We start from the raw sequence: 27,460 nt of genomic DNA on the forward strand, positions 1-27,460 counted from the left end.
CGTTTCAAGTCCTCTAGGGTCCATTTAGCAACCTCACAAACCCAGGGGAGGCACTGTGTAGTGGTATAATAGAAGCGCTGTGTTGGGTCTTCTGCTCCCATATCCCCTGGAAGCTAAAGAACGCTGTACTGACCCTTGGGATATGTGCCTGAGGCCTCCTGCATTGTATGTGGATGTGATTTCTGCCGCATGGAAAATTCTAGCCAGACGCCGTTGGTCATAATCATTAAGCATATATGGTCGGCCACTCCGCTGCTACTGTGGGTGGTAATGTCCTCTATGACATATTTCCAGTACACACGTGATACTCTGGATTGAGGAATGTTAAATGCCCACACAACTTCAGAATTGGAATGTCCCATTCGTCTGGCATACACTATCATGCCTCGCTCAAACACCGATAATTCACTTCCCCCCGCCATGAACACGCTGGCCAGTTTGCAAACTTACTCACAAGATACCATCTCAACCCATACAAGTATAGGCGTTCCCAAGTCATCACCTTCATCATCAATTTATGTACTTTTATCCCATCACTTTTGGCACCTCAGTGTATACAGGCAGTTCATTGAATATAAGCTATATAAAGTGAATATGACGCCTTCTTCGTATAAATAGGACATATTTCCCCTTAAGCTTGAAAATCAGTCAACAGAAATATCAGATCACTGCTCAGACTATTCAAGGGATCAGTTGATCCAAAACATGCTAGATCAGCGTTATATATATTGGGTCTGTAAGATATAATTTCTAATGCTGTGTGTTATAGTATGGGGTGTAGGAACATGATACGTCTGGAGTACTGATACTGGCTCTGACACCTTATATTTATAATGTGTAGTGCTAAGTGTATGGAGAGCGCCATTCATTCAATATGGTCATCTGCTACTTCTCCTTCTTGGACATGATAACCCCAGTGAAGTATGTTGGTGTCTGATGGACTTCTGACCTGAACTAAATTAGGGACAATGTCGCTTGTGTATATGAGAAAAATCCTCTATACAATTGTGGCCAGCGCTAGAGCTGAGGAATAAGTGGCGCGTTATTTTTGAAGAATGGCTGCTTGAATAATACGGAGGGGGGAATGAAGGCGAGATTGTTCTCCGAGCTTACACTCATTGGCAGGACTTCAATTATGGTCAGTACAGACATTTCATACAGCAGGGTCTAAAACCATTCTCCCAATACTAGCTGTGAATGGCTCATTGTGTCTAGACGCGGTTCACTGTTACTGGAGATATGAGAGTGTTACCATTATTGATAGGAATAGTAACTGTTATTATTATGCCGTCGTCAATAGACATTTCAGTATGTGCTATGTCTACTACTACAGGGTGGACCACGGTAAAGTTGCCAATACTTCAACAGTATAAGAAATGAAAGCTGCGCTGTGATTGGTTGCAACGTTTCTGTGGTCCACCCTGTATTATACTACAAATACTAGTATTGCTCCAAATATTATACTCTCCCCACCACTACTATACTACTACTACTACGATGACTCCCAACCGTCCCAGATACTGCAGGACAGTCCCAGATTTGGGATGCTGTCCAGTGGAGAGGGCAGAGGTCGCACTGATTACAGCAGCTACGCCGCTGGATCGGGGCTACAAGTGAGTTAAATGCTTCTCACGTGGATGGAGGTTCACAATGGGGGTCACTATTAAGACTGGGGCTACTAATAGGGGCACTATTACTACTGGAGTTACTAATAGGAGTTGCTATTACTACTTATGCCACTGTGTGTGTGTGTGTGTGTGGGGGGGGGTGTCACAATTTTTACTAGAGCTACAATGGGAGTTACTATTACTACTGGAGCCACTATGGGGGACCCTTACTACTGGGGCCACAATGGGGGTCACTGTTACTATTGGGGCCACTAACAAATGTGTATGGCAATTGTTCATTCAACAGTTGCTTGACTGCCAACCTGCTTCTGTCTGATATGTGTGGCTACCTTGAGGTATCAGATCACTAACGAGGATGGTCTCAGAGGCAAAGGAGGTGATAGGGGGTGGGGACGAGGTAATCACAGGGTTTTGTGCCAATGGGCACCAAAAAGTTCAGTCGTGGCTTCTACTTCTTTTTCAGGAGAATGTGGTAGGATATCATGTAAGAAACAAAATTTGTCCACTCTAAGATCCTCACAAGATCAAGTGCAAATTGTAAACGTATCCTCCAGGTCCCTTAATAAAGGTGAAAGGGAGGGTAGCTCCTTCACGCCAGTAAATTCCTTTGATTTATTTACTTGGATGAAGGAAGTGTATTTACTTTTAGATGGCATAAACTTTTTTAAACAAAGGCACTTGAAGAAGGGTCAACAATCGGGAATTCCGATGGAAGAGATGCCACATATGAGAGATCTGGTGGAACTTCTAGAGAGTAATGATAGAGATAGACGGGAGAGACCAGTTACTTCATTACCATCATAAGTGCAAAGATGCCCCAAAAACAGATGTTTCACCTATTGATTTTTTTGGTATGTTTGTATTAAGCGAAATGGAAAAAAATAACTTCTAATAGGAAGGTTCATAATCTGACATATACTAAGAATGATGAGTTTGGATAAAGGGGGTAATTGTGTGACTTGACTAGGATGACTACAAAAATATGTGCTTGAATATTATGAATGACTTGACTTGTTATAGAATCTGTCCCTCCAGCCCTCTACCTGAGTTTAGGGTGAAATTAAGAATGATTCTTGATACATTTTGATGCTTAAGATCATATCTTCGAATAAGATGTTCTTTTCCCATGTGCATATGGTGATCCCCAATGGATTGTCTAAGTCTGACACGTGATTTAATGAATCTGTGTTATATATTTTAAAGGAAAAAAAGAGTTAAACTTGTTCTTTTTGTTTACCTTTTTGTCTTCAGGGACCTACCAGGGTCAGTTTGCAAATGGAATCAGAGAGGGCTACGGCGTCCGTCAGAGTGTCCCATACGGAATGGCTGCCGTTGTTCGAAATCCTTTGCGCACCTCCCTCACCTCCCTTCGTAGCGAGCATAGCAATGGGACTTTGGCCCAACACGATGCCATGTCAACTTCTCCAGATAACATAGTGTCTCCAACTATCACAAGAGGTGGTTTTGCCCTTTCACTCTATGCAGACGCTGAAGCCCTAAAGGGGCAAAAGAAAGGTCTTTTCAGAAGGGGTTCCCTACTAGGTAAGCTAAAGAAATCTGATTCAAAGACATCGCTTTCATCTCAAAGGAGCAAACTGAGCTTCTTGAAGAGTATTAGCTCTGGAGCTAGTGATGCAGCATCTACTGTTAGTTTTGGAGATGGGGCTGAACCAGAAGAATTTCCACCAGTTGAGGCTGACATTGATGCCACCACCACTGAGTCCTACATGGGTGAATGGAAGAAAGACAAGAGATCAGGATTTGGAATCAGTGAGCGTTCCAGTGGGCTGAAGTATGAGGGAGAATGGTTGGACAACCTGAGACATGGCTATGGTTGTACCACCTTTCCAGATGGCACAAAGGAAGAAGGAAAGTATAGGAACAATGTTTTTATTAAAGGAATGAAGAAGAGAGTGATCCCCATAAAGAGTGCGAAAATCAGGCAGAAAGTAGACAGAAGTATAGAAGGAGCACAGCGAGCAGCTGCCATAGCACGACAGAAATCTGAGATTGCCGCATCCAGGTAAGAAATCATAGAAGGGGATGGTATTTTCTGTTCATATGTGCTTTGAGAATCTAATGTTAAACTAGATATATAAAGTGTGATTCTACCTAAAATATATACCCACCCTACTTTGGTTTATCTGTATGACTGTTAATCAAGCATTCTTGAGATCTGCAATCCTTGAGGTTTACTGCTCTTGAGATCCAGCATACTTGAGGTGTCTTATTCTTGACATCCACCATTCTTGAGGTCCACCATCCTTAAGGTCCACCATTTTTGAGATTCACCATTCTTGAGATCCACGATTTATAAGATGCGGCTTACTGGGCTTCCTTGGTCCTCCAGAGAAGGTGATTTTAAGGGTCTACTCTCCATATACACCGAATCTGTGCATGTCCACTGTTACTTGTATTGTAATTCTTGTTGCTATAATTGCAAATAGAACTTAACATCAGTAAGATCTAATAGGGCAAAGTGGTCAGTGCTTGACTTCAAAGTTGCCTTCAAATTTGGTTGTCTTCTGCTGGACCTTTGAGGGCCGAGAAGATGTATTTGAGGTCACCAAAATCAGATTCTTCCCTATTGGATGAATTGTTAGCACAGCTGGGAGTACCGCTGTTACTGGGAATCATTGCTACCTTTATTCATTGGGGCTATAGGCTGAAATCCAAGATGTATGAAGAGTTTATATGTCTTTAAAGGAATCCTCTATTGTTTTTTGTCATCTGCATGTTATAAAGGAATTTGCCTACCAAATTATAGTCGAGATGTCCAGTTGGACTGACATTTAGAGTATTTAAAACATAGGAACAGCGCAAAACCAATGGAATTCTAGATTATTATTAAAGATTTCTCGAAAGTCCAAAGAATGCCCAATAATGAAGAATATCCAATAGACTGGCATCATGTTGGTTTCTTGGGTGCCAATCTATTGGAATATGAACATAACACAATGCTGCAAGTATGAAGTCATTATGATAAGTGACTTACGAGGACTCCGCACAACCTCCGAGTTGTACAGAGCCATAACGTGCTTCACATGCCAGTTTTTAGGGCCATACCGTACCTTCATATGCCTCCGACTTCATATTTCTGTTGAACTCCAAGGCATGCTTCATTGAATGCTGTATTATTCTATACATATATAATATCTATTCTTTATTCTATATGGTGGACCACCGAACACTATATGGCAACACATTGGTTGCAGAACTATAGGGACTGCATGTACCCTATGCAGTGGAGTAACTTTAGGAGGTTCAGAGGTATCAGTTGCACCCAAGCCCTGGTTCCTGATGGGGCCCCAAAACCTTTCTATCACACAAATATTTTGTTTGGTATATGGTAGGTGAGAGGTCCAAGTCCAAATTTTGCATTACTGCCCAAGAGCTTCAATTTACGCCTCTGGCTGTGTCCATGAGGACTTAGTCTGGAAAGCCTAAAAAGAAAAACAGGTGGACACTCAGCATCCTCTTGAAAATCAAAGTAATTGGAGATCAGGAAGTCTATGTGTAGAATGTGGCTGGTGGTCAAGTGGACGCTTGGTATGAGGACGCTGATGGATGTGGATAGTGAAGACTTCCATAAACCTGTCAAAAAACATAATGAATAATTCACTTTAGTGAAACTGAGCTGCAATACCAGACACAACCCATGAATAAGTATGGCGCCGTTTCTGGAAAAAAAAGCAGCCATGTTTTTTTAGAATCCCAGACAACCCTTTGATATAAAGGACATTCGTACTTGTGTTCTCCAGGACTCTTGAACGAATGTGTTAGTAGTGGTGGTGGAGGGGGTTGCTAAGAACAGGGATGTATCAGGTCAGGCACCAGTGATGCCATTTATTTTAACTTTTGAGACTTTCTCTGTCAGAAGTTTCCTTAGTGGGAATATTTGGCTTCAACTCTTGTTTCACAGTAAGAACAAAACAGAGTGTTCTACCGGCTGACGAAGAACAGATCAGGCGTCTCTCGATTGTGTTTGTCCTTATATAACGGCCTATTGTTGGGGAATGAGCTCCTACATCATTAGTCTTTATCTTGTAGTTCTCCAACTGTTGCATAACTACAACTCCCAACCTGTGCCGTCATGCCATGCTGGGAGTTGTAGTTTTGCAACAGCTGGAGAGCTACAAGTTGGGAACTACTGCTCTAGATACATTTTAAGATAATATTGGAGAGGATAACTCAGTATACAGGGTTGATCGAATAAGACATCTGCAGGGACTTCTATGGTCGGATAGAGGCACAGAGGTCTCTGGGCATATAGACTTTATACAACGCCAATTCTCAAACACAACTGCACAATCAGAAAATGCAAGAACAAGTACGGAAATATAGAGAGGACATGGTGCAAGAAAGTCAGTAGATACAAAAATCCCTGAAAGTTACTCTTCTAGTTACTTGGAACATAATTTGGTTGGCACTCTAGGGCATCTCTGTGGTAGACACCATGGTGGACTTCTCTGTGGTAGGCACTATGGTGGACATCCGTGTAGTAGGCACTATGGTGGACATCTGTGTAGTAGGCACTTTGAGAGAATTCCTGTGGAAAGCACTCTAGGCGGTTGCTCTGTGGATGTCACTATGAGTGGCACCTGTAAGGCTGGCAATCTAGGAGACAACTCTGTTACGGGTGCTCTAGAGAAACTTCCGGTGGCAGGCACTCTAGTGGGTCATCTTTGTGATATACACTCTAAGGCTAATCTGGTTGGGATTCTGGCTGGCACTTTGTAGTCAACTCCATGGTAGGCTCTGTAGAGGGCATCTTGGTGACAATCACTAGGGGGAACTTTTGTGGCAGGCACTGTAGACATGTCTGTGACAAGCACTTTAAGAGGTATCTCGGTGGCAGGCATCCTAGGTGGCAGCTCTAAGGCTGGCACTTAAGGAAGCATTTCTGTGGCAGGCACTCTGGAGGAATTTCTGTTGCAAGTGCTCTAATGCTTATCTTTGTGGCAATCTAGCAGGCATTCTGTTGGCATTATTTGGACGTAGCTCTAGATGTCACTTTGTATGCATCTTTGTGGCAGACTCTCTACGGGGCATTTCTGTGGTAGGCACTCTTCAATCATGTCTGTGATGCACACTATAGACTTCTCTGTGGAAAGCACTGAGGGGGGTATCTCTGTGGTAGTCACTCTTTGTGGAATCTGGTAAGCATTATGAAGGCATATGGAGGCATTGTATGGGTGCATCTCTGGTCGGCAGTTTGTAGGCATCTCTGTATGTCTGTGGCATGTTCTTTAGGGGTCATCTCTGTGGCAGACACCCCAAGTGGCACCTATAGCGCTGGCACTCTGTGGCAGGTACCCTGGGCGTCATCTTTGTGGATGGCACTTTTGGGGGCAATCTAGCAGGCATTTTTTTGGCATCTAGAGGTGTTGCATGGGTGCATCTGTGACTGGCAGCTCTGTAACAGGCACTCTAGAGGGAATCTGGCAGCTGTTCTGGGCATCTGAAGGCATTATATTGGTTCATCTGCGGTAGGCACTTTAATGGCTCACCGATGTTAAATGCTGCTGACCTGGAACCTATCTTAACTAGTACGAAGAAGTATAAAAATACTTTTTTTACTTGATGACCTTCAGAAAGTCCAAAATTAGTCTAAATGATTTTCCATTTCCATATGGAATTTTTCCACTGCTTGTTCTACAATATTTAGCTGTGTGGGAAAACTTAAAATTAAAGGACTTATCTGAGATTAGAAACAGGGGTCTCTGTTTACACTTTTGACTTGAATAGAGCTGAGTTGCAGGACTGGACACCGCCTATGTACAAGAGTGGCACTGTGTCTGGAAACATGGCAGAGCCATTTTACTAATCATGGACAACCCCTTTAAGTAAATAATGAGACCAAACTGAAAGGAGGTTTCACTCCTCATTGGTATATATTGTAAAGTCAGCTTGTTGATGGTTTCCAAACCCAAATCTCAAAATAGGAGAAATCACCAGAAAAGGTAAAAGAAAAATGTATATTAGAAAGAAAAGTGAATTTACATTTGTTGACTATAAAGCTAATACAAATCTAAAGTAGAGTTTCCCTGGCACACCTATGGCAATATATGAAATTTAAAAGGTTTTTCCTGAACTACACTCTTGATGATCTAACCTCAGATTAGGTAATCAACAGTTGATTGTCAGGGGTCCGCTGGTTGGGATCCCCACCAATCAGCTAACTAAGGAAGCTGTGGCACTAGGGTAAGCCCTGCTGCCTCTTCTCGGGCATGTGATGTAATATTCATTGGTTACATGGCCTGAGAGCAGCTCAGTCCCATTCAAGTGAATGGGATTGAGCTGCAATACCAGACAGAACCACAATAAAATGTATGGCGCTGTGCTTAGTATGGACTAAAGTGATGGCAACACTCTGCTATCACTTCAATCAGCTGATCGGTGGGGATCCCAAGTAGCAGACCCCTGATGATCAACTATTGATGACCTATCTCAAGGATATATCATCAATAGTATAGTCCCTGAAACCCCCTTTAATATAGCTCATATTGTGAAAGCATATCCTTCATCTTTCAGCCGCCTGTAGTTCCTCCTTCCAAGCTCCTTGTAAATGTTCAGAAACCCAACCATCAATAATAAAGTCATCTACTGTAAAACAGTAAATAAAGGTGGGGAGGAGGAAGAGGAGGGGGATGCAGCTGCAGATTCCTCATAAGTGTTTAATAAAGGGGAGATTAGAAGGAAAGTAGCAGGAGAATCATTTGATTGAGCTGCCTGAGGAAGGATTGTGATTTTTTTTAATGATAGATACACTTTGAAAAAAGTGACATGGACATCCCCTTTAAGTCAATAGTATTATATGCCAATTACGATACGTATGTCTCTATAATAAGTGATTGTGCACATGATGTAACACAGTATGGCAGTACAATGATATAAAAATACCCATTTTACTAGACTGGCCTAGGCAAGGGCACATATCTGCTTTTATACTATTTTTCTTGGCATGGCCACGTGCCCCAGTGATAGGATGCTGCCAGGGGTCTAAACATTTGACACTTGATGAATTGATGGTTTTTGGCTGCAGAGGATTCTGTATCAGGTGTCACAAACAGATCCATTTGCTCTCAAAATAGCCGCTCCCCGTCTCAGTTTGACTCCCGCTTGCTTTTTTTCAAGCAACTCTTTTGCACTTTGTAGAGCGATTTGTGAAGTGCCAGTAGTCATTTCTTAGCGCAGAAATGTCTTTAGTAGCCAAAGAGACTAGCAGCATGATGACAGGACCCTCACACCGCAACATAGCCAGAGTCTAAGTAGTTGACATGCCAAATTAAAAAGTATAAGTGTGTGACTGTGGGTTGGCATGATGGGTGCAATTCAGGACAGAGAGATACGTATGGGAATGGCGAACCCCATGTCTATGTTGGCCGTTTTATTTGGCATCCTATGTGTAGTAATAGCAACTTGGAGAAGGAAGTATATTAGATGGAGAACCCAATAATGTAAAAGGGATAGGGAATAAATTGAAGATCGGTGGGGTACCAACTGCCAGGACCCTCTTGACAATGGGGATCTGGCTCATCCCTGAATGAACGGAGATGTTCACTGCCGCTCCATTCGTTTCAGTGGTACTGCTGGAAATAGTTGAGCGCTTGAACTATGCCATCTCTAGCAGTCCCATTGGAATGAATGAAATGGCTTTTGCATGTGCAAGACTTGTTGCATTCATGTAGAGGCGCTCTAGAGCCCCATTCTCAGGATCAATGGGGATCCCAGTGATTGGTCAACCATTGATCAGCTAGTTATCCCTTATCTTATGGATAGGAGATAACGTGTTTTTGTGGAAAACCCATTAGAGGAATAAGATAATTGCAGCTACACAGGCAAGGAGGAGAGGAGATTTTGGGGAAGGTTGTACCATTTTGGGATTTCGGATTGCTGGACGGTCACTACGAAAGATCATTTTAATTAAAAGTAATTGTCCAGGATTAAAAAAACATAGCCACTTTTTTCCCCAGAAGCAGCGCCATACTTCTCCACAGTTGTGTTTGGTATTGCAGCTCAGGTCCATGAAAGTGAATTGGGCAAAACTGCAATACCACATGCAACCGGTGGATGGATGGGGCACTGTTTTTAAGGGGAAACCAGCCACGTTTTTCTAATCATGAACAGCCCCTTTAAGTATACCCATGTAATACCCTATAGAAAGCCTAGTTTGTGCATCTGCTCCATCAAATAGAGCCTCAAAGTCGTGACCATGGGGACCTTCCATTAACATAAAGGGTCGAAATGCAGATAGGTTTTGTCAGCCTATAAAGTTACCCCTCAATTCAAACAAGTCTATGAGGCAAGGAAGCTCCCAAATATGATCCCTACTAGTCCTTCTGATTGATTGGAGAGCTTATTACAAGGTAGTGGTGGTCTTTCAGCCCCCTAAAGGCCATAAAGCATAGTTCTCTGCTCACATTTATGTTCGGAGCAACCGCAAATTATTTTTACTTTCAGCATACCTGATGGACCCCATTGATACCTTCACTAGGTCTTCTCTCATCTTATAGATGACCTCTGTTAAAAGGGAGCTTCCATTACTAGCCTAACATATAGTGCACCCAAAATATGGAGGCCATCCACACTAATGGTGTATGATTTGGGGTTGGAGATCTACTCATGAATTAGAAAAAACACTCATTAATAAAAACATCAAGCACCGAGAAAAAGTTGTCGGAACAGAAATAAACTTTTTTTCTGTGATTGTAACGTTGACATAAGTAAGTGGTTACACTATCAGAGCAAAAGGACCATTTATTGAAGAAAATTGACCCCTTGAAGGGAGGCTCTAGGACCCCGTTGTACCACCTTTAGCTTGGATACAAGATGTGATGCCAGTGGGCATGGAGGCTCTAGGACCCCATTGTACCGCCTCTAACTTGGATACAAGATGTGATACGGGTGGGCATGGAGTCTCTAGTACCTTGTTGTACCGCCTCTAGCATGGATACAAGATATGACACGGGTGGGCATGGAGTCTCTAGTACCCTGTTGTATCGCCTCTAGCTTGGATACAAGCTTTGATATGGGCGGGCATAGAAGCATTCAGGTTCTCTATGGTACCCTGCAGCATATCACTCTACATTGGCTGTAACTGAGCCTCTAGATCGTGCAAACTCGTAGGCTGTGGAAGTTGGCATCCCTGATGCCATGTTCTATTGGTGATAAATCTGACGACCGTTTTGGCCACGGAGGTGTGACAATGTTGTGGGGCTCCTGTGCCTCCCTTGTGTGTGCGGCTGGTCATTATCCTGCTGGAAGCCACTTGGAAGCCGCCATGAGAGGAACACACGTGGCTGCAGGATGTCCTGAACATTTCGCTGAGCTGTCATTGTCCATCACTCATCGACTAACTGTCGTATGCGATGCCCCCCCCCCCCCCCCCCAGACCATCACACCAGCAGGGGGGGGGGGGGGGCAGTGTGCTGCTCCACAGCAAAGCCAAGATTGAGGCGCTCACCCTGGGGTCTCCAGACACAAACACAGCCGTTGTCGGCGCCCAAACTAAACCTGGATTAATCGCTGAAGACAACCCGGTTCCTCTCCGTAGCATCCAGTTTTGTTGTTCACGAGATCACTGCAAACAGAGGCGACGGTGGGTGTCAGAACCCGTACATGTAATGGGGGCCGTTAGACCAGATATCTTTCAGTCAAGTGCCTAGAAATTCCAGTAGACACAGGGGTGTAACAATGGTGCCACCTGTCTCTGAATGGCGGACAACGAAAAAATTGGAGCTGCTCGTGCTTGTCGGACAAACAGACGATCCTCTCTACTGGTGGTCTGTCGAGCGCGCCCTTGTATGTGTGCCCTTATGTATCCACTGGTTCCAACACCTCTTAACAGTCTGATTAGAACAGCCCAATGTGTTGATATGACCATCCAGCTTCTCCCATCCCAATAATGCGCCCCTCTCAGACTCTGGTAACGGGGTAAAATGTCTTCTCTGCGTTGTAGAGGCGTCTAGTGGTCAACAAGCTCTACACAAGCGGAAGAAGAGGTCACTACACACAAGGAGCCTCCGAGAGCCTCTTATAGGGCAAGGGGGAACCACTTTTAGGGCCTCCGGTGACAAGACCGTCCATCTAATCACCACAACTCATTTACAGATCTGCCTGAGATGGAACTGCAGGACGGGTTTACAGCAAAATGACAACTTCTTCTAGGGGTCAGATTTTCTTTTTGATAAAGAGTGCACATAATGTTTTATTACCGATGACGACCACATTACATGTACTGTATTTGAAGTATGTGACTTGGCGCTTGGATATATATTTATATATTCCTCTGGGTGCACTCGGACACCTTGGAATGTGCGGGGTGTGTCTAGGTCACTGTAAGTTGATGAGGTGGCACAAACTGTTCAGTTCCAGTTTCAGGTTGCAGTAATGTTCAGCCGAGTAGGCACTCAGAGTGGTCGCTCCCCCGCCGCCACTCTAGAGCCTCGTGACGGTGATATTTCATACCATGCAGTGCTGCAGTCATGGGCGACTCCTCTGAGTGCACGTCTGGTGCACATGGGGCGGCCCGGATAGACATGGGTATTACTGTACCTGTATATTTTCTTTGCTCTGTGGCACCAGAAGTTTTAATACCGGGCCACTTTTTAATATTTTTTTTTTCAATTATTTTTTTCAAATTGATTGCCTAAAATGAAGAAAACTCCAGAGAAGTCGCTGTGATTTACCAATCTGGGGAAGGCAGTGTGGGAAATGAAAGCTGCTCCGTGATTGATTGTTATGGACAGCAAAGACAGGTTTTTTTTAAGACAGTCTCATAAAGCTGCCTGAGGCGGGCACTATGGGGACCTCTGAAACATGCACAATAGGGCATCTGAGACTGGCACTATTGAGGCACTTGCGATTTAAACTATGGGTGTAGCTGAGACTGGCACAATAGGAACATGTGACACTGGCACTATTGCGGCATCTAGGATGTGCACTATGGGGGCATGTGAGACTGGCATTATGGGAACATCTGATGCAGGCACAATAGGGCATCTGAGACTGGCACTATGGAAGCATCTGAGATTTGCACCATGGGGGCATCTGAGACTAGCACTGCGGGAACATCTGAAGCAGGCACAAGAGGGCATCTGACACTGGCACTATGGTGGCAACTTAGATTTGCACTATAAGGGCATTTGAAGCAGACACAATAGGGCATGTGAGATATCAAAACTTGTAGAGACATCTGAAACTGGCACTGTAGGGTTGTTTGAGGTTGTGGCCCTTTAGGGCTATCTATGGCAGAAGTACTATGTGGTTGTCTGCGGTAGGCACTATGGGGGCATTTGAGGCTATAAAACATGGTAGCATCTGAGGCAGGCACTATGCGGGTGACTGTGGCAAGCACTAGGGGGTAGCAGAGACAATGGTATTTCGTGAGGCATGTGGCTGGCACACACTGTACCTCCCAGATATTTTGTGCTGCCCTCACTGAGCACAGCATAAAGTAGTGACAGACATGCTGCAATTGAGATAGGTCTGGCATATTCATGAGTTGCCGCTCGCCCCAACTGCCCGCCGTGATTGACATTTTTCTGGCTGTTACATTGAATATAGATAAAAATGTCAATCATGATGGATGGGCAGGGCAGTTGGCACCGCATGAATACACAGGACCTATGTCAAGCTGGGCGCTGTGGACGTTGGACTTCTGTCATGAAAGAAGTTTTTGCTATATATGTGCGAGAAAACTACAGAACATTGCCTGATACGTGACAGACCGCAGCAATCAGAGTGTCTGTTACTACTCAATAAGGGAGATGGAACAATACCGCTGCAGCGCCACCTATTGGAAGGCAGCATTCCTGCAAGTCAATGTTAGACTCTTTATACAAGCCTTGTAACAATGACTGTGAATTGAAAGACAAGCCAGACTCCATACACAGACATCTGTTTCGGGGTGTTTGCCCCTCATCAGTATGCAGTAGGATTCTGGCGTGGCTAGTGAAAGGCCTGTGATATGGGTCAGAAATGCTTAGGGAGAGTAGGGGAGTGAGTTAGGCTTGTATAAAGAGTCTAACATTGACTTGCAGGAATGCGGCCTTCCAACAGGTGGCGCTGCAGAGGTATTGTTCCATCTCCCTTATTTGCATATTACCCAGAGGACCATGAATGGCCTTATAAGTCTCCTCACTCATTCACCTTCTAGGTGTCTGCCTAAGGAGAAAAGATAGCGTTCCGTTACTACCCAGTGAGGGGTATCAAGTGCCTGACAGGTTCCCTTTAACGCCTTCCCACTACAGGACGTAAGTTTACATCTTGCCAAGGAAGGTGCCCCCGCAAATGTATGTAAACTTACGTCCTACAGCCTCCCACAGTAACAGTGGGGATCGATGAGACACTGATCCCTGCTGTTAACCCCTTACATACCAGGATCAATGTTGATTGTGGCATGTAAAGGGCTTAGACAGGGAGGGTGCTCCCTCTGTGATGTTATCAGGCTAATGGGTTGCCATGGCAAACGGATGCCAGACAATGCTGTCTGGGTCTGCTATGGCCTATGATTGCTCATAATAGCGATAATACATTTAATAGAAGTCATACAATATATAATATGTACCCAAAAAAATGGTTCCAATAAAAACTACAGTTCGCCATTTAAAAAACAAGCCTCATATGGCCGTGTCGACGGACAATCAAAAAGTGATGGTTTTTGAAAAGTGGAAACGAAAATCCCCTCCTTAGGACCAAAATAGGTCTGTCGTTAAGGGTTAAAGCTTACTTTCGGGACAGTTGGGGCAAACAAAAATCTGCTGCTCTCATGTGGACCGATTTACGTACTTGATCACTATTTATAAAACTGTAGGCTGGCTCCATTTCGCTTCATAGATTTTAGCAGTTTTATCGGGTTACTCGCTCCGTCCTCCTTAGACCTGCTGAGAGGCCCCGAGACGATGGCTGAAGGGTTTATACAAAAAGTCCAAGCAGTTGTGGAATTTACAAGATATAATCATGGTCACCTCATACTGTATCTATGCAAACAATGTCCTTTCCTTGGTATGGAAGTGACAGCAGCATATGAGACAAGTGAGAATATCCAGCTCATGACTGGTCTGGGCTGACGAAACCTGGAGGACAGATTAAAGAAATCCACTAAATAAATGTTTATACAAGAAGCTGGCGCCGCAATGACGTAAACCATCTGAAAGTCTATAGGAAGTCCGCGGGAGTTTTTATCATAGAATTTATAGTTGTGGAGACACTTTCTCATTGCATGGACTTCTAAGTCAGATCCTACATGGGAGAAGAAGGTTGCCATCTTTCAAAGACTTTCATAGTGGAGACTTTCGTAATCCTAAAGACATTCCCAGACTCCAAGGCTGATATTAGGACCTGAAATTCGGCACCATGTCCATTACCCTTGCTAGTGGGCTCCTCATTTAACTTCCAGCCTTGGAAGATCCTAAACCTTGACTAGAACTATATTCTTCTTGGCCATAGTATGGTGAAAATTGGGAAACAAACTCTTGTCTCTTGTCTAGCCCAACAATTACCTGCTGCTAAATGTGCTAAGGTCTTCCACCTTGACCAGGATAGCGATGTTCTTATTGGCCATCGTATGGTGGAAACTGGGTGACAATTGGGTGTCTCTTGTCTAGCTCTACATTCTTCTGGTGCTACAGGTGCTAAGGCCAATGGTTGTCTTAGTCATCTGAGGGTCAAAGTACAGACTGTCTTCTCAGAGGACAGACACTGAGGAACAGGAATGGATTGAGGCAGTCTGGGCCCCCAAGTAATAATGGTCATTGCCCCCTTACCAATCACCATATTTCTAATACAAGTTAGCCGGGTTAACGCAATGCCTTTGAGTAAACCCTGCAGTTGAATTTTAATGGACTTCTGGTCCTCTTCTGGACAAGGACCTCTCGGCACTGTGGTGATGCCCAAAGGGTCAATTCATGAGCATGCAATGCAAATGCTCATGCCTATTCCAATGGTTACTGCACCTTGTTTTTTTAACTCTATGAGAAATGATGACAGAGGCAGTACCTTGGACCACCAGTACTACCCCGATCCCATCTGCCAAAGGCTATGCAGAAATACACTCATTGTAAAAATAAAATCCATCCCCTAGAAGGAGTTCTTAGAATCAAATGAAACTTTCTCTGTGTGATTGTATCATTGCTATAAGTAAGTGATTACAATCTCACAGCAAAAGGATTTTTCTTTTTGTGAAAAATTGAACATCTGGAGGGAGGCTCTAGTACCTTGTTGGGCCGCCTCTAGCTTGGATACAAGATGTGATACGGGCAGGCATGGAGACTCTAGTACCCTGTTGTACCGCCTCTAGCTTGGATACAAGATGTGATACGGACGGGCATGGAGACTCTAGTACCCTGTTGTACCACCTCTAGCTTGAATACAATATGTGATACGGGCGGGCATGGAGGCTCTAGTACCCTGTTGTACCGCCTCTAGCTTGGATACAAGATGTGATACGGGCGGGCATGGAGGCTCTAGTACCCTGTTGTACCGGCTCTAGCTTGGATGCAAGTTGTTATACAGTTTCAATGTAGAAAGAAGGCAGCGTCCACACTGCTAGATGAGATAAGACCGACTTTATTCCCCCTGGTCCATGGTGGCAAAGTTTTGATCTCAACTGAGATCTTTGTCAAGCCCGACAAAGATCTCAGTTGAGATCGAAATGCTGCCACCATGGACCAGGGGGAATAAAGTCGGAACTGTTGGAACTGTTTGTTGGATCTGGGTCCGATCCCAATCTGGGCTGGCGTTCACCAGGTGATCCAGCGCTGCAGCAATGGCAGTCCTTCCCGTCTTTGTTTAAGAACGGCTATTACCTGACCACTACAGCCAATCAGCTACAACTGCTGCTGGGAGCCAGGAGAACAGCATGTGACTGCTGCGGCCTGTCATTGGCTGCTGTGGTCAGGTGGTAGCTGTTTGTAAACAAAGGCTGGGGATTGTGGGAGCTACAGCCCAGGATTGTCAGGGGAATGAACAGGTGAGTACAGCTTTTGTTTTAACACAGTTGCACCAACATTTATAGAAATTGTCCGCAGCCGGACAACCCCTTTAATGCCTCTCCCTCCCATTCCCAGCACCCTATTTATATATGATGGTTTTCTTCCCGGACTGTATGTATCAGGGGCTTTGGATAGAAGCAGCGACTTGGCTCCAGCTGTCATGCTCTCCGCAGCTCTGATAAACCATGGCTGTGCAATTCCTAATATAGTCAGGGAGTATGTGCTGACTGCAGCGCGCCCGGGACATCACTTATCCCATGCATCAGGGTCCCTGGCGGAGTCATTCCCACCGCCTGCTGCTGCTGAAATGGAGATTTCATAAGCTGAGCAGAAGGAGACAGAAGTAACTTGGCCTGTGCAGAACGTGACACCCAAGTTATAGGAGTGTCATCATTTCCCAGGGCAGCTGGGGCTCCGGTATTTCAGGGCGACTGTCAGCGCAGATTGGACAATTGATATGTGAATTTTGATATGGAGGATCAGTCATGGCGATAAGACGTCGTAGTGGTGTATTATGGAATTCTGAGGGTCCCTCAGTCATGACCTAGCAGCACATATATAGGAGACACACAAAGACATGCATACACACATACACAATATTATGCTACACTAAACATACACACGTTATAAGTGGATACATACACACATAGTAACATAGTAGGTAAGGCTGAAAAGAGACCCCAGTCCATAGAGTTCAGCCTGTCACCCACAATGTTGATCCAGAGGAAGGCAAAAAAAAAGCCTTACAGGTAGAAGCCAATTTTCCCCATTTAAGAGAAAAAAATTCCTTCCCAGCTCCAATCTGGCAATCAGAACAATCTCTGGATCACCGCCCCTTCTGAGCAATCAGTGATATCACATGTTATATTGTTACACTCAAGAAAGGTGTCCAGTCCCTTCTAACACTCTTTTAGTGAGTTTGCCATCACCACGTTCTCAGGCAGAGAGTTCCATAGTCTCACTGCTCTTACAGTAAAGAACCCCCTTCTATGTCGTGTAGAAACCTTCTTTCCTCTAGACGTAGAGAGCGCCCCCTTGTTACAGTCCTGGGTATAAATAGATGATGGAAGAGATCTTTGTATTGTCCCTTGATACATTTATACATAAGCATTAGGTTGGCCCTCGGCCGTTTTTTTTTTCTAAACTTAACAATCCTAATTTTGATAACCTCTCTGGGTATTGTAGTCCGCCCATTCCATTTATTACTTCAGTTGCCCGCCTTTGTACCCGCTCAAGCTCTGATATGTCCTTCTTGAGCACCGATGCCCAAAACTGTCCGCAGTATTCCCTCTGTGGTCTGACCAGTGACTTGTAAAGAGGAAGAACAATGTTCTCATCATGCGCCCCTAGACCTCTTCTGATGCACCCTATGATCCTATTTGCCTTGGCAGCAGCTGCCTGACACTGGTTGCTCTGTTAAGCTTACAGTTAACTAAAATCCCCAAGTCCTTTTCCATGTCAGTGTCCCCCAGTGGTTTCCCATTTAGTGTGTAATGGTGACATGGATTTCCTCTGTCCGTGTGCAGAACCTTACATTTACCAGTGTTAACCCTCATTTGCCACTTGTCTGCCCCCAACTTATCCAGCTCCTCCTGCATTCTCTCTTGTGTTAATATCTTTACATAGTTTTGTGTCATCTGCAGATATTAGTATGTTACTGCACAATCCTTCTACCGGGTCATTAATAAATATATTTAAAAGAAGAGCCAAGCATTGTCCTGTTATATACCAACCTTTTATGCGTCACGGTATCAAACGCTTGGAAAAGTCCAGATACACAAGATCCGCACAAGTATAGTCCACCAGCAGCAAAAACCCTTCTTGGGGTCAGGCTGATATATGCCAAGCCAAGTCGGAACCAAAAAACCAAAAGGTTCCAAGTATAAGTCCGTATAGAATAATGACCGGCAGCATAGGCGGACATGCAAGGATACAAAAAACTCCTTTATTGCCCTATTACACGGATAGCGACTAGAGATGAGCGACCGCACTCGGCCACGCCCCTTTTTCGCCCAAACACCGTGATTTTCGAGTACTTCTGTACTCGGGCGAAAAGATTCGGGGGGTGCCGTGGGGAAGAGGGAGAGAGGGCTCCCCCCTGTTCCCCGCTGCTACCCCCCGTGCCGCCACGCCTCCCCCCACCCCCCGGCGCCCCCCAAATCTTTTCACCCGAGTACGGAAGTACTCGAAAATCGCGGTGCTCGATCGAGTAATTACTCAAAACGAGTACGTTCGCTCATCTCTAATAGCGACGTTTCGGCCTATGTGGCCTTCCTCATGCTAAGGATGAGGAAGGCCACATAGGCCGAAACGTCGCTATCCATATAATGGGGCAATAAAGGAGTTTTTTGTATCCTTGCATATCCGTCTATGCTGCCGGTCATTATTCTATACGGATACACAAGATCCGTTGACTCTTCCTGGTCCGGTCTAGAACTTACCCCCTCGTAGAAGCTGATCAGGGTGGTTGGACAGCAGCGATCCCTCATAAACCCGTGCTGATACAGAGTTATACAGATATTGTTCTTGCAGATGCGCAATAAAAGACATTTACATACATAATATATGAACATATACACATTCGTTATACATCTGTAGACACACAATATTATACTGTACACACACGGTATAAACACAGATGGATACATACATACACACAATATTATACTGTACATACACGTTATACACAGAGATGGATACATACTTACACACACGGTATACACATAGATGGATACATACATACACACAATATTATACTGTACATACACGTTATACACGTAGATGGATATATACATACATACACGGTATACACATAGATGGATATATACATACACACACGATATACACATAGATGGATATATACATACACACACGATATACACATAGATGGATATATACATACACACACGGTATACACATAGATGGATATATACTTACATATACGGGATACACATAGATGGATATATACATACACACACGTTATACACATAGATGGATATATACATACACACACGATATACACATAGATGGATATATACATACACACACGGTATACACATAGATGGATATATACATACACACAGGGTATACACATAGATGGATATATACATACACACACGATATACACATAGATGGATATATACATACACACACGGTATACACATAGATGGATATATACATACACACAGGGTATACACATAGATGGATATATACATACACACACGATATACACATAGATGGATATATACATACACACACGGTATACACATAGATGGATATATACATACACACAGGGTATACACATAGATGGATATATACATACACACACGATATACACATAGATGGATATATACATACACACGGTATACACATAGATGGATATATACATACACACACGTTATACACGTAGATGGATACATACATGCACGGTATACACATAGATGGATACATAAATACATACAGGGTATACACATAGATGGATATATACATACACACACGGTATACACATAGATGGATATATACATACACACACGTTATACACATAGATGGATACATACTTACACACACGGTATACACATAGATGGATACATACATACACACAATATTATACTGTACATACACGTTATACACGTAGATGGATATATACATACATACACGGTATACACATAGATGGATATATACATACACACACGATATACACATAGATGGATATATACATACACACACGGTATACACATAGATGGATATATACTTACATATACGGGATACACATAGATGGATATATACATACACACACGTTATACACATAGATGGATATATACATACACACACGGTATACACATAGATGGATATATACATACACACAGGGTATACACATAGATGGATATATACATACACACACGATATACACATAGATGGATATATACATACACACACTGTATACACATAGATGGATATATACATACACACAGGGTATACACATAGATGGATATATACATACACACAGGGTATACACATAGATGGATATATACATACACACACGATATACACATAGATGGATATATACATACACACACGGTATACACATAGATGGATATATACATACACACAGGGTATACACATAGATGGATATATACATACACACACGATATACACATAGATGGATATATACATACACACGGTATACACATAGATGGATATATACATACACACACGTTATACACGTAGATGGATACATACATACATGCACGGTATACACATAGATGGATACATAAATACATACAGGGTATACACATAGATGGATATATACATACACACACGGTATACACATAGATGGATATATACATACACACACGTTATACACATAGATGGATACATACTTACACACACGTTATACACATAGATGGATATATACATACAAACACGGTATACACATAGATGGATATATACATACACACACGTTATACACGTAGATGGATACATACATACATGCACGGTATACACATAGATGGATACATAAATACATACAGGGTATACACATAGATGGATATATACATACACACACGGTATACACATAGATGGATATATACATACACACACGGTATACACATAGATGGATACATACATACACACACGGTATATACATAGATGGATATATACATACACATTATACACATAGATGGATATATACATACACACAGGGTATACACATAGATGGATACATACATACACACACGTTATACACATAGATGGATACATACATACACACACGTTATACACATAGATGGATACATACATACACACACGGTATATACATAGATGGATATATACACACACACACGGTATATACATAGATGGATATATACACACACGTTATACACATAGATGGATATATACATACACGTTATACACATAGATGGATATATACTTACACACACGTTATACACATAGATGGATATATACATACACACAGGGTATACACATAGATGGATATATACATACACATTATACACATAGATGGATATATACATACACATTATACACATAGATGGATATATACATACACGTTATACACATAGATGGATATATACTTAGACACACGTTATACACATAGATGGATACATACATACACACACGGTATATACATAGATGGATATATACATACACACACGTTATACACATAGATGGATATATACATACACACACGTTATACACATAGATGGATATATACATACACACACGTTATACACATAGATGGATATATACATACACGTTATACACATAGATGGATATATACTTACACACACGTTATACACATAGATGGATATATACATACACACAGGGTATACACATAGATGGATATATACATACACACGTTATACACATAGATGGATATATACATACACACAGGGTATACACATAGATGGATATATACATACACACACGGTATACACATAGATGGATATATACATTCGCACACACAATGTAAAACACTTATATACACAATATTATACATGAACATAAGCATATTCAGGCTGCCTTCACACTAATGCTGGGTTCCCACTGGACGGCTTCCCTGCGAAAAACGCGAGATTTCTGCGGGATAAGCGCAGTTTCAAAAACCTGCAGCACTTAGCCACGGGTTTTGGAGCGGCTTCGCCGCATGCTTTTCCGTTGTGGTCGGCTCTACTATAGAGGAGTGAGGCCACAACGGGAAAAAAAAAGGAACTGACATGCTGCGCTTTGGGAATCCGTGCTGCAGCGCCGGCTAGTGTGGGCTTTGCCGCGACAGATTGTCCGCCCCGTGTGTACGCGATTTTTGACAAATCTCTTCCATATGGCCGGCTAATCCCAGGATTAGCGCCCGCAAGCGGATTTGCCGCAGCGAAACTCCACAGTGAAATTCTGCGGCAAATCTGCCCTGTGTGAACCAGCCTCAGGCCGCCTTCATGCGAGGCACGAGGGATTTTTCTCCCACAAGGCACCGCAATGGTGGAATCAAATCGCAGCATGTTCTATCTTGTGCGTGCTTCGCATCCCAAAGGCCACCGCCTCTAATGGGGCCGCAGCAGCATCACACCACATGCTGGGTGAACGCCATGCGAGGTCTCCCACTGACAACAGTAGGAGGAACTCCACGGCCCTCCAGTGTGACTCCCAGCCGCGGCGGGGGGTACCTACATCCCAAAAGTGATGGGAGGCTGTTTTGACATGAAAACACCTCACATCCTCGGGGATTTTACATGGATGGCGAGCGCGATATGGGGGCGGGATTCACGGCACCATAACACGCTCATCTGTGTGAAGCTAGCCTTACTCCTGAACACGCACATTTACTCTACATAGACACATACAGATACACACAATGTTACTGCTTAGGCTACCCACACACGGGCGAGCGTGATATCAGGGCGTAAGACTGCGATGTACCCACGGATGCCAGGCAGTTTTCAGGCAATAACTCATCACATTGGGGAAGTTTCGATCCTCTTGCTTAAGTTTACAGGATCGGAAGTGTTCCCCATTGATTTCAACGGGACACCCCGCATCGCACTCACATGTACATCGCCCGGCATGCCAGAGCCATTGGAGGCATTAAAGCTCCCATCGAAATCAATAGGCACCGCGTGCGTCATTTTTTTCCAGCACTGTGATACGGTACGTGGAAAAAAATCGCTCATGTCTATGTCTTCATTCAAAAGAATGGGATTCATATTCATGTGCAATTTTCTCGGCCGCGTGAAAACTGCCTTATTCAGACTTCCGAATGCGCAAATGCGTGTGAACACGGTACTGTAGTACTGTACTTTCTGTGCACGCCAGTTCACATGCGTGTGCGTCATACCCTTTCCGTGGATTAAAAGGCTATTAGCCTACTGAAGTCCAGATGTGTTATCTTTCGGTTTTGCACAGTGTTTCACGCATCCCCTTGCGTATTTGAGCACCTCCCATAGACTTCTATGGAGGCCATTTTTAACCACGCGACAAAGGGTTAATATTTACTGGGATGTTATGCTCCGCAGACTATATCAGTCTCCATTCCCATGACTGTTGATCCCTGGTACAATGGATGGCATCTTGTGTTCTTACTGCATGGTGTAAACTATCTATTTAGAGCGCGCCCGTAGCGCAGCCCGGGGGTCATGTGGGCGCTAATGCCTAAATCACTGCTGCTCATGAGTCACTCCACTGTTTTCAGTAGCTGGATGGGAGTTGGAGTGACTCCCATTGACTCCCATACAACAGACTTTGCTTCGGTTTCCTTATAAGGGGATAAGCCGGGTCTAGTGATATCTGGAGGTTGGAGCCTCAGACCTCCGAGGTCACCGCCGGCGTCACTATACATAAGCACCTATAGCCTCTTCACGGCAGTATAAGGGCTCCTTCGCACGGGCGTATTTGTGTGTGCAATACGCAGAGAACAGAGCCCATTGATATCAGAGGGTTTGTACACATTTTCCATTTTTGCGCCCGTTCAAAAAAAATAGGACCTGCTCTATTTTGTACGTATTTGCACACCAAAGAGGTCTATGGGAGGTGCGCAAATGTGTGGGCAATACGCTGCACAGTTCCGTGAAAGAAGAAGACATCAGGAACTCGTTAGGCTGCGCACAAGTGAACGTGAAAAATACAGTAAAAGGCGCCGATGTGAGCGCAAAGAGGGCTTCTTCACACGACCGCGTTTGTACGGGTATTTTGTGCGTGCGCTAAAACACAGAATAGAACCCAAAGTAGGACCTGCTCTATTTTCCTATGTAGAAGTCTAGGGGATATTCGCAAATACGCAAGTGGAAGCGTGAAACACTGCGCTAATCACCGGCAAAAGAAGACATCTCGACTTCATTAGGGTAATTAGCCTTTTAATGCATGGGAAGGGTGTGTCGCGAGTGCATGAACTGGCCCTGCGTGCGCAAAAAGTACAGTAATATGCGTAGATGCGCGTGCAAATGTACCTCATCCAACCTTCATGCACAAATATACTGTGCTGCGGCGAGTGTTTCTGCGCACACGGTTGTCTGAATAAGCCTTCATAGCGCAAATACGTTGCGCAGATGCGTACACTAAAATGCAAACGCCGCTGTGAGGGAACCCGAAGGCCGACTTCACACCGGCGCAAGTGTATTTATCTGCGAATTTGCGCACTGGGCATTGCATTTCTGCGCACGCGCGTGCGTATTTTACTATATTTTTTTCCGTGCCCGGAAACACGCAAACATCCTCTTGATAGGCAACTAAGTTTTATTCGTTTTTTGACAATACGCACGAAAATAGAACATTTTTTTTTCGGCGTGCGCAAAATACGCTTGCGTGGACAAAACCATTCAAATCCATGGGTCCTATTCACTGCGGGATGCGTGGGCACATTTTGCACTTGCAGTACGCAGTCCAAATGCGTTCCGTGAATAAACCCTCAGGCTGCCTTCACACTGGTGAGACATTCACGCGATTTTTAGGCGATCCGAGAGTGCGTGAAACCGCAGAAATATGAAGCCCTCGCTTTTCAATGGTTGCATTCCCATCTGCAATGTTTTTTGTCCTGCGATGTTGCGAGATTCGAAAATCGCCGCCCGCCCGATCTTTCTGCGTTTTGCTTTTTCTTAGTTGTCCATGTTTTCCTGCGGAGCCCCCGATGTATCGCAACGCGTGAACTTGCAATGTTCGTGCGATGCGTTTTTAACATTAGGATCTCCTATCGTCTATCACGCGAGAAAAACAAAGGCGTCAGCGATGCGATGCTCGATGTTTTTCCAGGAAAAAGACATTGCTGACGCTCAGACATGGCGGTCGCTGGCATGAAGGAGCCCTCCGTGTACATTCACAGGGGTGAGTTTTTCGCATTGCAAGAGGCACATAATTCGCACTGAAATAGATCTCATTGTTGTCAAGATGGAAAGGACGGGGCGGAATCTATTTTTCGACAGATTCGAAAGGGGCACTATTATGATGGGAGCCACTGACGGGGGGCACTATTACTATTGGGGCACCGAAAGGGAACAGTATTACTATTGGGGCACTATTATGATAGGTGCCACTGACAGGGGGCACTATTACTATTGGGGCACTGAAAGGGAACACTATTACTATTGGGGCACTATTATGATGGGAGCCACTGACAGGGGGCACTATTACTAGTGGAGCACCGAAAGGGGCACTATTATGATGGGAGCCACTGACAGGGGGCACTATTACTATTGGGGCACCGAAAGGGAGCACTATTACTATTGGGGCACTGACAGGGGGCACTATTACTATTGGGGCACTGAAAAGCAACACTATTACTATTGGGGCACTAAAAGGGGCACTATTATGATGGGAGCCACTGACAGGGGGCACTATTACTATTGGCTCACTGAAAGGGGCACTATTATGATGGGAGCCACTGACAGGGGGCACTATTGCTATTGGGGCACCGAAAGGGAACACTATTACTTTTGGGGCACTGAAAAGCAACACTATTACTATTGGGGCACTAAAAGGGGCACTATTATGATGGGAGCCACTGACAGGGGGCACTATTACTATTGGGGCACCGAAAGGGGTACTATTATGATGGGAGCAACTGACAGGGGGCACTTTTACTATTGGGGCACTGAGAGGGGGCACTATTATGATTGTTATACTGTGAGGGGGCACTTTTACTATTGGAGCACTGAGAGGGGGCACTATTACTATTGGAGCACTGAGAGGGGGCACTATTACTATTGGGGCACTGAGAGGGGGCACTATTACTATTGGGGCACTGAAAGGGGGCACTATTACTATTGGAGCACTGAGAGGGGGCACTATTACTATTGGAGCACTGAGAGGGGTATTGTTACCACCGAGCCACTGCAATAATGGAGATATAAATGACGTCATGATAAGCCACGCCCCACTTTTACCTTAGCTGTTATTTTTTGGGGACAACAGTGGCAGCCCTATCTGCACCCCATTTAGCCCTGATGAGTGATGTCACTGCCGGACACATAATATAATTACTAATATAAACTCCAATCACACAACTTTGGTAGAATCAGTTTCCCCCATACTTGTGCTGAGACAATAGCGCCACCAAGTGGTTATAGTGCTCACGGTACGGCCAATATCAGATGACAAGATGTTTATTACTCGCATAAAATTATCAGTTTGTTCGCCAAGAAGATCCTGTAATTCATCGCTTCTACCAGATGGAGACGTAACCTGATGCTCCTAGATTTCAATGCAAAATCTGTAACTGAGACCCCCATGGGGGAAGGGGTCCTCATATGTAGCAGAAGAGCTTCTGGGCCCTTGAGGCACCAGGTCCTGGGTGCGACTGTTATCTTTGCACCCCCCTCTGGATAGGTCACCGCTTAGGGTAATGCACTGTACTTTGCAGTATGGCAGAGAACATCCAACATCAGTAATGAGTGCAGTCCAACACTAGAGGGCAGTACTCTACTATATATAGCCGCTGGCAGTATACCGTATCCTACTCTATTAGAAGCAATGTCTTTCTCTATATAAGACCCAGACTGTATATAAGACCCGGACTGTATATAGAGCCAGGCTTCTTTACATTAAGGCTGCATTCAGAGCGTATACGAGTCCGGCACGCAATATACTGTATGACGGCGGAGTAGCTTTCACCTGGTTGAATGCATTTACTGGATCACAGATTGATATGTCTCTTCCTTCGGGTGCATTAACGTAGGCAGGTTTCTCACACTGCGAGACGCACATAACTAAAATAGACCTCGTTTTTTAAAAATGGCTCTATTTGCGATTTTTCTCTCGCAGCGAGAGACAGAAAAGTCGCCCGCTTGTTGTATTTTTCTGCGAGTCAGCAGAACCCTCGCCCATTGTTTCCAATGAGTG

The 27,460-nt window shown here is 44.1% G+C and overlaps 1 protein-coding gene across 1 annotated transcript in view; it reads left to right on the forward strand.

Moving 5' to 3' along the window:
• Window positions 1-27,460, forward strand: part of JPH2 (junctophilin 2) — a 67,945-nt gene that overhangs the window by 5,232 nt on the left and 35,253 nt on the right. Inside the window, exon 2 of the mRNA XM_066586388.1 lies at window positions 2,880-3,651. Within this exon, the coding sequence (XP_066442485.1) occupies window positions 2,880-3,651 (772 nt within the window). The remainder of the gene's footprint in view (window positions 1-2,879; window positions 3,652-27,460) is intronic.

The sequence above is a fragment of the Eleutherodactylus coqui genome, chromosome 13, assembly GCF_035609145.1.
Source record: "Eleutherodactylus coqui strain aEleCoq1 chromosome 13, aEleCoq1.hap1, whole genome shotgun sequence".
NCBI classification, from domain to species: domain Eukaryota; kingdom Metazoa; phylum Chordata; class Amphibia; order Anura; family Eleutherodactylidae; genus Eleutherodactylus; species Eleutherodactylus coqui.